This window comes from Brassica napus, chromosome A1, assembly GCF_020379485.1.
Source record: "Brassica napus cultivar Da-Ae chromosome A1, Da-Ae, whole genome shotgun sequence".
In the NCBI taxonomy this organism is placed as follows: Eukaryota; Viridiplantae; Streptophyta; class Magnoliopsida; order Brassicales; family Brassicaceae; genus Brassica; species Brassica napus.
In genome coordinates, this window is record NC_063434.1 from 21444375 (window position 1) to 21457841 (window position 13467).

General features: G+C 36.9%; 1 protein-coding gene across 1 annotated transcript; it reads right to left on the reverse strand.

The window, feature by feature from the left end:
* Positions 1 to 8236: 8236 nt before the first annotated feature.
* Positions 8237 to 11610, reverse strand: LOC125576500 (la protein 1-like). Its single transcript, XM_048736718.1, has 8 exons — positions 11436 to 11610; positions 11130 to 11272; positions 10900 to 11048; positions 10690 to 10812; positions 10539 to 10604; positions 10291 to 10340; positions 9154 to 10197; positions 8237 to 8991 (listed from the first exon to the last, which is right to left on the reverse strand). Exons 1-5 carry the CDS (start codon positions 11593 to 11595, stop codon positions 10541 to 10543), a joined length of 639 nt encoding a protein of 212 aa, XP_048592675.1. The 5' UTR covers positions 11596 to 11610; the 3' UTR covers positions 8237 to 8991; positions 9154 to 10197; positions 10291 to 10340; positions 10539 to 10540.
* Positions 11611 to 13467: the final 1857 nt, after the last annotated feature.

Consider the following 13467-nt stretch of genomic DNA (forward strand, 5'->3'; position numbering starts at 1 on the left):
AATAATTACGAAAAATAGTTTTAAAAATGTTTAAAATGTTAAATAATTACAAAAATAGTTTTCATAATATTAAAAATGTTTAATAAATATAGAAATTTATATTTTACATATAAAATACAAAAAAAATGTTTTTAAATATTATATAAATGATTTTTAATCTTAAAAAAAGTTTTATAGATTTTAAAAATGTTTAATAAATATATAAATGAATTTAAAATGCAAAAAATAGATTTTATATACAAAAAACGTTTTCAATATATATATATAATTTCAAATTCGATTTTTATAACCACAAAATTAATAAAAACTCTAAAAAAAAAATTCAAATCAAGTGAAATACATAATCAAACTCGATTTTACACAAATCTACCATTCACCCTAACAAAATCTATAAATCTCATTCCAAAATCATCAAATCTACTTAAAAACCATACAAATCTAACCTAAAAGAGTGGGATAGGGTTCTTACATGATTATGGGGGAGGATTAGGGGAGATTCGCCGGAAAAACGCGAGAGAGAACGGTGGAGTCGCCGGAAATCGCGAGAGGAGAGGCTCAGCGGCGCGGAGAGAAAGAGAGAAATGGGGAAGAAGATCGGGCTCGCCCTAATATTATGAGGCGTCCGACGGAAACTATCCGTCGGAATTTCCTCGGAAATATTTAATATTTCCGTCGGAATTTCCTCGGAATTCTTTGATTCAATTTTCCCGAAATATTTGGCGGCTTGGTTTACCCGGTTAAATGAAAATATTCCGACGAACAATGATTCCTCGGAATACCCTCGGTAATCTCCGAGGAATTTCTGAGGAACCAGGGTTTGGGGTTTTTAAACATCGATTATTTTCGCCGTATTTCATTTCTTATACAATTATAATGCATACCATTGAGGATTCTTTGTATAGATGATCATAAACCATGAAATAACACAATTTCAAAAATAATTGTAAGTATTCCCTTTACCATTTATTAAAGTGTATAAGTGTTTCTCTTATGTTGTGTGGTTTTCGTTCATGCAATCGTAAAAGTGTTTGTTATTGGATAAAACACCAAAGTTCATAGTTCCAAACATCATAATCTGGTTATGACACTTAATGAAGGTTATATACGTGTTATTCAATCCGTAAAACGTTGTTTTCGATTTAAAACCCCAGTTCCTCGGAATTTCCTCGGAATATACCGAGGAGATTCCGAGGAAATCCTTATGTTCGTCAGCATTTCCTCGGAATATACCGAGGAGATTCCGAGGAAAAAGAATCTATAATCAAATCCCCATCTCCTCGGAATTTCCTCGGAATTTTCCGAGGAAATGCCGACGAACATAAAGAGTTCCTCGGAATTTCCTCGGAATTTTCCGAGGGAATTCCGAGGAACTTGGGGTTTTCAATCGAGAAGATCTATTCCGAGGAAATTCCGAGGAAAACCTATCTGTCCTCGGAATTTCCTCGGAATTTTCCTTAAAAAAAAAAAAAAAAAAGGTCGACGCTAGTCTGTTTCCGAGTCGTCATCACCAGATGAATCTGAATCTGGATCTTGGTGAAACTCTCCAATCACTGGTTCATCCTCTACGTGAACGGCGGCTTCTTCTCCGAAGTCAGTTAAATCGACTACAAGGCCAACTCCACCTAAATCTTCTGCTGCACTTAAGTTGCCGGATGTGCTTGGTTGTAGTGGGTCTTCCAGCTCAGAACTTCCCTGAACTCGGCCTCTCGGGTTGAGTCTTGTAACAGTAACCCATGGATCATCTCTGTTCCTTACCCGGGGGTACTTGATATAACAAACCTGATCGGCCTGAGAAGCAAGAATGAAAGGATCATAATATTGCAGCTTCCGTCTTGAATTTACTGATGTAACACCAAATGCATCTGTTCTCACACCTCGATCTGGAGTGTTGTCGTGCCAGTCACAATAGAAAACAGTACAGCGCAATCCAACCATGCCCAAATACTTGATTTCCAAAATCTCATTTATGTGTCCGTAGTATACATCATCTCCTGATGCAGAACAAACACCAGCATCGTAAGTCGTACTCGAACGTCTCCTCTTCTGAGTTGTGAATGCATATCCTCGAGTACAAAATCTCGGATATGACTTCACAACAAAGTTTGGTCCAACGACCATCTCGCGTATCCAATCGTCAAATGTTTCACCTCTGGCCAAACCATCACTCACATAAGTAAACATCCATCCACCAAATTCTCTCTGCTTCATTTCTTCTAGTTCGTCCTCTGTGGCGTATCTATATTCTAACCGCTTTTCTGCCATGAAAATCCTTTCATATTGAAGAACATCTTCGCAGTTGGTGAGTAAATATGTTTGCAAATGACTGCGCTCCTGATCAGTAAGTCGACGGTCCTTTGGTTTTCCGCTAAGTCGTCCAACGTCTGTGAAAATGTCTGGAACCTTCCAATGATATGTTGCCCGTTCGCCTCTATCATCATGCCGAGCAGGTCTTCTGTTTTTGGTCTGAACTTCTGCTGGAAAGTAGTACTCGGCAAAGTTTGAAGTTTCTTCATTGATCATCTGTGCGACTATAGACCCTTCCACCCTACTTAAATTTTTCACCATCTTCTTCAAATGGAACATATACCGCTCATACAGATACATCCATCTATACTGCACAGGACCACCAAGTTCCAATTCTCTTACCAGGTGAATAACAAGATGCTCCATAACATCAAAAAATGAGGGAGGAAATATCTTCTCAAGGTTGCACTGAATCACAGCTATGTTAGTCTTCAAATTTTCAATACCTTCAAGAGTCACTGATCTTGTGCATAAATCGCGGAAGAAACCACTTATCCCTGCAATTGCTTCATGAACATTTCGTGGTAATAGTTCCTTGAAGGCAAACGGAAGGAGACGCTGCATCATTACATGGCAATCATGGCTTTTCAAGCCAGTAAACTTTCCTTCCTTTCTGTCGATACAGTTACGCAAATTAGATGCGTAACCGTCTGGAAATTCCACATCGTTTGAAATCCAATCAAAGAACGCATCCTTTCCCGCTGCATCAAGTCGGTATATGGGAAAAGGAGCCCTACCACTCTCATCAACATGAAGTTCTGAACGAGCACATATATCGACTAAATCCAGTCTTGACTTCAAATTATCCTTTGTTTTACCTTGAACATTAAGGATCGTGTTCATGAGATTGTCAAAAAAGTTCTTCTCGATATGCATGACATCTAAATTATGCCTTAGTAGATGATCCTCCCAGTATGGCAGATCCCAAAAAATACTTTTTTTGTGCCAGTTATGTAGGTTTCCAACACCATCTACCGGAAAATGCTCATGTCCACCGACGTCTGGCGTCCTTTCTGCACCAAAATCTCTAAGTTGTGTCTTCAAATCTTTCCCACGAATTTCCGGAGGTGGACTGTCAAACACCCTCTTGTTCTTCGTAAACAAATTCCTACTTCTACGATATGGATGATCTGGTGGTAGAAATCTCCTGTGACAGTCAAACCAACACGTTTTCCTTCCGTGTTTTAGTTGGAAAGCATCAGTGTTATCTTGACAATATGGACATGATAGCCTTCCATGCGTTGTCCATCCAGATAACATACCATATGCTGGAAAATCACTTATTGTCCACATTAGTACTGCCCGCATTTGAAAGTTTTCTTTATACGAAACATCGTATGTTTCAGCACCTTGAGTCCATAGTTGTTGCAACTCATATATTAGTGGCTGAAGAAACACATCAAGTGATCTCTTAGGATGCTCTGGTCCGGGAACGAGAATCGAGAGAAACAAAAACTCTCGTCGCAAGCACAAGTTTGGGGGTAGGTTGTATGGTGTAAGAATGACTGGCCATAGAGAATACTGTCTTCCACTCTTGCCAAACGGGCTGAAACCATCAGTACATAATCCAAGGTAGACATTTCTTCTCTCATACGCAAAGTCGGGATACTTTGATTGGAAATGCTTCCACGCTTTTGCATCTGAAGGATGTCTGATCTCACCATCTGTTGAGTGCTCCGCATGCCATCTCATTGGTTGCGCTGTGCGTTCAGACAGATACAGCCTCTGCAACCTTTCCGTCAAAGGCAAATACCACATCCTTTTATATGGTACTGGAACTCTTCCACTCGTATCTTTATAACGAGGCTTCCCACAAAATTTGCATGAAACCCGCTGTTCATCCGCCCTCCAATAAATCATGCAGTTGTCTCTGCATACATCTATTACCTGATACGATAAACCAAGACCAGCTACGAGTTTCTGAACCTCGTAGTATGAGCCAGGAGCTACATTATCTTCGGGTAGAATACCTTTTACATAATCAGCAATCGCATCCACACAGTCTTCAGCCAAATTATAATCCGTCTTAATGCCCATCAATCTTGTAGCAGATGATAAAGCTGAATGACCATCTCTGCAACCTTCGTACAATGGTTGCTTTCCAGCATCCAACATATCATAAAATCTCCTAGCTTCGGCATTGGGTAAATCTTCCCCTCTAAAATGATCATTTACCATCTGCTCAGTACCTACACCGTAATCTACATCCGTTCTAATTGGATCTTCTAATCTAACCGCTGGCTGAGGTTCGCTAGTACTACCAAGTTCATAATCAGTTTCTCCATGATGATACCAAATTTTGTAACTTCGTGTAAACCCACTCAAATATAAATGAGTCCAAACATCCCATTCTTTAATAACTTTTTTATTTTTACAATTAGAGCAAGGACATCTTAACATACCTGTTTTTGCTTCCGGTTGTCGGTGAACTAACCCCATGAATTCGGTTATACCTTGTTGGTATTCTTCCGTAAGCAATCTCGTGTTCGGATCCAAATGAGGTCGATCGATCCAAGAACGAAAATAATTTGAAGAAGACATGTTTTTTATGAATCAAATTCGTGTGTAAAGAAAGTGAGAGGGAGGATGAAGATATGGTGTGAATGAAGAGGAAGAGGGGTGCTTGTATTTATAGTTGAAATCCTGCCGACGGAATTCCGATGCAAACGGCTAGTTCGTCGGAATTTCCTCGGAATTTTTAAAATCCCCCAACGGCTCTCCAACGGCTCTCTAACGTCTATAATATTTCCTCGGAATTCATCGGTTTTTTCCGAGGAATACTAGTTTCCTCGGTATTCCGTCGGAATATTCCGACGAAATGAGTTTTCCTCGGAATTCCGTCGGAATATTCCGACGGAATTCCGAGGAAGCAAAATTTTGTGTTTCCTCGGAATTGCCTCGGAAATGCCTCGGTATATTCCGAGGAATTCATTTTCCGTCGGAACGTCCGTCAGAATACCGCTGTTTTCTTGTAGTGGTGGATCATATAAAGCAGGTATTTCAAGCAATATATATTGTGTGTGTATTAGAAAAAAATGTGTATATTATTCGTATTTGTCCAAATCTGAACGGGTAATCAAAAATCTAAAAAATACAGAATACAAAAAAACAAACTCAAATATCCGAACTGATATTTGAAATAAGTATTTATTAACTTAATAAGTAACTTCAATACTCAATTTCATATTTATTTTGATATGATATATATAAGTAACTAAATTTGAAATATAATTAATGAATCTGAAAAGAGTTTGAATCCAAAATGAGTATTCAATTGAGTACTAATAAATTTACTGAACCCAAAGAATCATAAGCTGAATTATCTGACCCACACATATATAAACCCCAAAAGGAACCTAGAATGTTTTTTTGTAAAAAAAAAGGAACCTAGAATGTTGAAACCGAAAAAAATCTGATATGTACAGAACGCATACATGAACATGTCTAGTTTAGGCCCAACCTTGGGAATAGGGCGGATCTGTTTACAAACAGAAGATATATGGATGACGTTTGGAGCCAAATGCCAAACCGGAGATGCAAGGGTTATACTTCTTCCGTTTCTGAATAAATGTCATTTTGACATTTTTTACAAAAATTAAGAAAGTGACTGAAAGCTATATAAGTTGTTATTAATTACACCTCTCCGATCAATAGTATTTGAGATAAATAAAATTATTTATAAAATCAATGCAGTTTGCAATTAATTTTCAGCTGAAAGTAAGTATAATTTTATATTGAATTGTAAAATGACATTTTTGGTGTAACAAAAAAAGTTAAAATAACACTTATTATGAACAGGTAAAATAATTAAAATAAGTAAATAACTGCGTTGCAAGTTGCAACAAATCCATGCTTAAGATCACTAACAAATGATCGTTGCAACTACAGCACATTACGCATTAAATGTGGCAATAAATTCTTCACTCTACTTGTATTTCTTTTTTCCATAATATTAATCCATGCTTACAGAATTATAGAGCACCATTAGCAAGTGGTCTCTAGAAAGAATACCACATAAACAACAATAATAAAATATGCTAAAGTAAAAAAGAGGAGAACAAAAATATGAGGGACGATTCTTCATAACGAAACTTTCAATAAATGGTAAGGTAAGAGATCAACTCTATAGGTGTAACGTTTCTGTTAGTGTATTTCTTTTTCAGTTCTTAAACTAAATCAGCTAAATACATTGTGTTAAGAAATTTATCTAAATGCATAAAAATTGTACTTGAGAGACTCCTCCAACGTTGTTGCTCTTAGGATATGAAACAAAACAACGTAAGAACAATAATAGACCAAAATCCTGTCTTTGATTTTGTTTCTTTTTATATAACCAAACTTTGAATCGAAATTAATATAAGCCAAAGGATGTAGTGCCCTCAATGTAAAATCGTGTGCAATCGATGGTAATATTAATCGAATTCAACGAGTGTAAGTTCAGCGAGAATTCAATGACCACTTTGTGTTCATCTATCATGTAGATTAATATTTAGTTTACTTGAGTTGTTTGTTTTCTAGAAATCTTGGCTAGACGCGGAAGTTGTTTCTTCCCTGAAGTGTGTAAGAATTGTAAGTAGTAAACTTAAACTTAAACATATTAAAAACAGTGCAAAATTAATTACTTAAGAAGAAAATAAGAGATTTTTTATCTACTCAAATCAAACGTTAGAGACATCATCCTCATTTTTGGGTTCTAATTTTACTCATTACTTTGATCGTTTTAGTGTGAAGATTTCAGTTTATAAGTCTCAGTATATCAATGATAAACTCATCAAATGAAACAATAATTTTAATAAATAAAACTTCTTCTTGTTTGGCTTCTAAATCGAAATTGCATGCGTCAATTGTGATTTGAGCAACTTTCATTTTCTCAAATTGCGTTTTCAAGGGATTATGGACGTTCTTGATTCTAATTTAAATGTTTTGAGACGAAAATTAGACTTCAGAGTTTAGATGGAGCTTAAACGTTGACAAAAAAAAGATGGAGCTTAAACTATTTGGCACACTTTTATCATATACGAATATGCCCATATGGCATTTGCCAAAATTTTGTTTTTCTTTTTTTGTAAAAATGTTAAGATGGCATTTGCCAATAATGATTGGGGTGGACCAAATGGTAATAATGTATATAGTTTAAAACAATCCTCAAATCTATCATATTTTTAAGTTTTGTTTTATAAATTACCTTTATATCAAACAACCGTAAGAAATTAAATTTGGTAAGAGTTAAATACATATTGAGTGAGTTAGTATCTCTGACGAAAATTAGTAGGAAAACAAGTGGGTTCTTGTACGTTAATAATAATTCGAAAGTAGTTGACAAAAAAACTCAAAAGTAGCGAAAAAGGTGGGAGATTTACCTTAGCTAAAAGCACAATTCCCAATTCAGTAACTCTGAAGGGACAGTGGTTTTGTTGACAGCAATTATCTTTGTACTTGGCTTTTTGCAAGTTGAAAGACCATTCACAACTCGCACTACACCACTTCCTTCTCCACTTCACAAATCTCTCATCCTCTCATATTGTCGGCAAAGGTTTCTTTCTCCTTTGTTGAGAAGATACTTTTATCTTATTTTAATTTTTTTTTCTTTGTCCCATCATCTCCTCAATTATTGTTGCATGAAAATGTTTGTAACTACTATCTTCATTCAATCATGTATATGCATAATGTGTCATATGTTGATTGGTATTGTCGTGTTGCTCGATGTGAAAGATCAAATCGTATGCCATGGTTCTAAATTTTATATTAAAATTATTAAAATTAGAAAAAGGACTTCCAATTCCAACACAATAATCTAACTTTTAAATTTGTATTTCTTCCATATTCTAGCAGTTATTTATTTCAGTTTGACAAAAAAAAAGCAGTTATTTATTTCAGATACTGGAGATAAGATGATATATGGTTAGAACATTGAACAATGTGAGAGCTTTGCTTGGAACAATAGATAACTTTTGTATGTAAGTAGAAATATTGGAAATGTACATTAATTCTGAGTATCAAGTTAATAATCTGTGCACAAGGGGAAACTGTCTCTCTTGAACTCTGAGGTGCTGCTTCAACAAATAAAAACAAGGCTTTCTTCATGGAGTGCAAAAGCCTTGTCTTTTGTGGATAGGTTGCTGCTCATAAAAACTGTAATCACAGGCATCACAATTTTTTGGTGTTCCACTTTCATCCTCTTCCAGGCATGTGTGAAGCGTATAAACTCTCTCTGTGGAGTGTTTCTGTGGCAGGGAGACGTTGACAAACACCATACTGCAAGAGTCTCTTGGGTAGTTGTAACCAAACCTAAACGTGAAGGAGGACAGGGAATAAAGAACCTAGCTATTTGGAATAAAGCATGCTGTCTCAAACTGATATGGCTTCTCTTCTTCCAATCGGGTTCAGTGTGGATTGCGTGGTTCATTGAAGAAGTGTTACATTGGTCCCTAAACAACCTTTGGACCACGCCCCCTAACCGGCGATACTCGTGGCAGGTAATCAAGCTCCTAAAGCTCAGTTCCTCCATATACAGCTGGATCAAACTTCGAGTTCAGAATGGCCTATCCTGTCGGTTCTGGAGTTACAATTGGTCACCTTTCGGCTCACTAAAGTCCTACCTGAGCAGCGGAGTAAACTCAACATTAGGCATTCAAGACCAAGCAACGCTGTCCTCTCTGTGTAGTAACAACAACTGGTCTTTGCCTCCTGCAAGGTCAGAAAATCTTGTTAATGTTCATACCTTCCTAACTACCATCCATCTCAATGATAATGAGGATTACTATGAGTGGGAGGTGGATGGGAAAATCAGTAACCGATACAATACTGGTATTATCTATGAGAAGCTTTGCGTTGAAGGGATCTATGTACCTTGGTTCGCCACAGTTTGTAATAAGGGCGGAATTCCAAGACATAGCTTTCTCTCCTGGTTATTCACTCTGGACCGTTGCCCTACTAAAGACAGAATTATCCATTGGGGCCATCAGACAACTCCCACTTGCCTCTTCTGTAATCAATCCGATGAAAGTCGTGATCATTTATCCTTCATATGCCCTTATTCTTGGAGGTTATGGGGATCCCTAGCACCACGATGTGGGATTCAACCGGAGAGGTCTTGGGCTCGGGTCCTGACTCAGATTTAATCGACTGGAAGGAACTCAACCAAAGGTATGCTTATCCGACTGTGCTGGCAGGCATGTATTTACTGGATTTGGATGGAACGTAACGCTCGTCTCCACCGTCAAACCTTCCATTCTACAGATTCAATTGCGAGGAATCTTGATAGACAAATAAAGGACAGGATCCTCTCGTTCAGAGACTCAAACCCCTCCTCCTCATCGCGATTGATGCAGCAGTGGCTTGCTTAAGCTCCCTCTCTTCACCACCTCCGACTTGATCTCTCTCTGCTACGTTTTTACTCGTCATCATCAACTCCTTCCCCTCTCTCATGGGCCATTTGGGTCTTAATGATCTTTATTATGTGTTTTAAGTGTAACTGGGCTTGATGGGCTCTTAAACAAAACCATAGCTTATGACTGTAATGTTTTTTTTTCATTTCTGCATTTTAATTGAAAGCTAAGTTCAAAAAAAAAAAGTTAATAATCTGCAGCTGCATATATGAAAAACTACAACTAGATAAGATGATTAGAGCAACTCCAATGGTGTTACCCACCATTGGAGTCCTTAGCAATATAATATAATTTTTTTTTGCTTTTTGAATAGTTAAGAACTTTACTCTAAAATGTATGTGCAATGGTGTTACCCAATATGGAATCCTTAAGAATTAAAAAATATTAAATGTGTTGAAGCCTGATTCTTGTATTATGGCTATGGAGGTAGGCACTAGTGTCAATGTGTTGAAGCCTGACTCTTTGGTCTTGTTTCCATGTCTTTCCACTACCTTCGATTGTAAACCTATGAGCAATGGTAAGTTTTGTTTGTTTTTAGATGGATGTAGATAGACTAAATAAATTAGATCAAATATGAAATAACTATTCGTATTATTACTTCCAGTGATCCCCAGTGTCGGAATTTGAATCATCTCCAAAGCAGCTAACCTGAACAAAGAAAATGGGTTAGCAATAAAGAGAATGCAACTACATATTGAAACCGGCACAGAACTTCAGAATCCACATACTACTAGCTCTCTAAATCAACATCCTGGAAGTAGTAGCTGTTTATAGTGTCCAATTGTTTTAAAAAACTCTTAAGACAGATCTTTTACATCCATGCTCAGCAGATGAGGGAATACAAACCTCTAAGTTGCCTGAAATAGGGGATGCATGCAAGTGACTGTGGTCAGACTCAAACCCTTGGGATAGCTACAATAATACAAAACAACCAAAGTCAGCTCAAGAACATCAAACTTAAAGACAAGAAAATTAATAGAAGTCGTCAGACTCTTACTTTGCCTCGGATTCAGAACCGTTCCTATGTTCAGAACCGTTCTTCTGATTTGCAGAAGCCTTTTGAGGACGGTAGTTAGCAAACTTTTCTTCATCTTTCTCTCTATCATCATCAAACTCTTTCCTGAAAAAGAGAAAAAAATATTTTTTTAAGTAAAAGCATTCTGAAAGAAACCTTATGAAGTGAGAAAGAGTCAGTAAAGAGGATTACTTTGGTTTCATCTCCAACTCAAGCCCAGCAAAAACCAAACTTTGCTTCATAACATTCTGAGCATCCTCTTCAGTAGGGAACTCAACCAAGGCAACACCACAAAACACTCTCGTCTCTGCTACATGACGAGGCATCCTCACACTATTAACCTGCAGAAACACACATATATAATCAATTACTCTTAACTATTCTCCAAAGATTAAAACTGACTAATGATGTAGTGCATTTACCTTTCCGTACTGACTGAAAAAGGCTTCCACGTCTTCCCTTTTAACATCGTACGAGAACGGTGAAGCAGCTACAGTTCTAGCGTTAAGCTGTTCAATCAAATCTTCAAGCTTCAACAACTCTGTACTCCTACCAACCTTCTTCCCTGTGTAATCAAATCCAAAAGTGATCATTATAATATAAAAAGATACTTCTCCAAACTAAGCACAGTTATGTTAAGAAAGCTCGTGAATTTGAATACAAAAGACAGGTCTCAGTGTAGCCTAACACTTAACACGAAGATTATACCAAGCGCTTAAAGAACTCACCATCTTCAGAAACCTTGAGAGCAGAAGAGGTACGGAGAGTATCAGCAACAGCTTTGATGGTATCTTCAGGAACCTCATCTCCTTTGGAATCACCCAGCTTCAAATAAGCTCTCATCTTACTGAAGTTATCAATACCTCGACGCCTTCTGTACAGCATCATTTCATAAGCTTAATCGCACTCCCATAAGTTATCTGCCATTGGAGTTAAAGCATTCAAGCATCTGATCAAACCACAATTCGTATTCGATTAGAGAATTCGAAAATCAATACCTCGACGCCTTCTTTACCGGAAGGTGCGGCGGAAGCGGAGGTGTAGCCGAAATCGGGATCAAGGCTCAGGTAAAGGAAGAGAGCAAGGCAGAAGAATCCCAGAGCCATCAAGAAGAGGAGAGCGATGAACCAGTTCTGCTGATAAAAGGGAAATTCGGGGATCGCTTTCCTCACCGAGGGAGGTCGTAGAGGCGAATCAGAGGAAGGAGATGATGTTGCCAGCTCATCTGGGATCAAAGCCAAAAAATCCTTAACTAAGGATTTTTTCTTACCTAAAGCTAATTTAATAATAGTGTTTTATCCTGATTTGCCTAAGGATTAGCGCTAAGAAATAGCTAACATCCCGCGTTGCGGATGGTCTAATAAATCTAATTCTTACAGAGAAAATGTAACGCCAATTACTCTGACTAATAGGCTGTTGTTGTCACATGATTTGTCAGTTGTCATAGAGAAGCACATCACTTCCTTTTTCTTTTTAGAAATTTTGGGGTCTTAATTATTTTTTCTTCCTCTGTTTATCTTTATATTTTAGCTCTATCTCTTTTCGTTGAATCCCTACGGATTAAACAAAAATGCTGATTGTTTGGCTAAACAAGCTCTAGCTTCAAAAGCTTTTGTAATAAACTCAACCCTGTTGGAAGTTTGATTTAAATGCATGCTGGTATTACAAAAAAAAAAAAACTATCTGATTTTTAAGGCAATTGGCCCCTAAAGTGCTTTTAAACATATTGGCCTTCAAGCTAATGCTTGACGAGTTTGTACTGAGGCCCGGCCCTGCCTCAAGTATTTGAAGTCATTATTAGATAGTTTGAATAGATGGAGAAAACTACATAGAGTATTTGCATTGGTGATATGTTTGGTAATGAGTACTCAACCAAGAGATACCCTTAATGAGTACTCAACCAAGAGATACCCTTTAGAAAGGCCATGTTCGTTTTTATGTTGGATGCTGCATTTGAATGCAAATGTCGAGATTTTGTTCGTTTACACTTTTGCATTAGCATCAAGATGTAACATCTTGATATAGAATTTCGATGCAAAATCCATAAAATCTAGAAAATCTAAATATTTGATTTTTTTTTGTCAGCAACAAAACACTCATATAGACTTTGCGAACCATACCGGTAACTCTGCATCCCGGTAATCTAGATATTTGATATATAAGAGTTTTAACGCAACATTTGCATCTCAGAATCTAAAAGATTCAATACTTTTCTGTGCATTATAAAAATAATTAATTTATATTAATATATACATTAGATACATATTTTAAATTATAAAATTAGATTTTGTTTCTCGTAAAATCTATCATTTCGCAAAACTCATAAATCGGATTCTCTCGTCAAAGATGTAAAATCACATTTTCTTCTCGATATCGCAAAATCACATTTTCAGCAAAACAAAAACATCATGTTTTCCGCCAAAATCGCAAAATCTAGTTTTCCCGCCAAAATTACAAAATCAATTTTCCCTCCAAAACTGCAAAAAAAAACATATTTTCCGGCCAAAAGTGCAAAAACGTATTTTTCCGCAAAAGTACGGTTTTCCACCTAAACATGTTTTCCCATCAAAACATGTTTTGCCACATAAACATGATTTCCACAAAAACCACAGAAAAAAAACCCACAAAAACATATTTTATGCCAGACCCACAAAATGTGTTTCCGTCAAAACCGCAAAACATATTTTTCTTTAAAACAACAAAATGCTTTTTCTCACTTTCTAGCCAAAACTGCAAAACCTGTTTTCCACAAAAGTCATG

Excerpts from the sequence above, each read along its gene's own strand:
- LOC125576500 (XM_048736718.1), bottom strand. The coding sequence starts at position 11,595 with ATGATGCTGTACAGAAGGCGTCGAGGTATTGATAACTTCAGTAAGATG. Across the intron at positions 10,813-10,899 it reads GAGTTGGAGATGAAACCAAA|GAAAGAGTTTGATGATGATA; the intron begins GTAATCCTCTTT and ends TCTCTTTTTCAG. Across the intron at positions 10,605-10,689 it reads GGTTCTGAATCCGAGGCAAA|CTATCCCAAGGGTTTGAGTC; the intron begins GTAAGAGTCTGA and ends GTATTATTGTAG.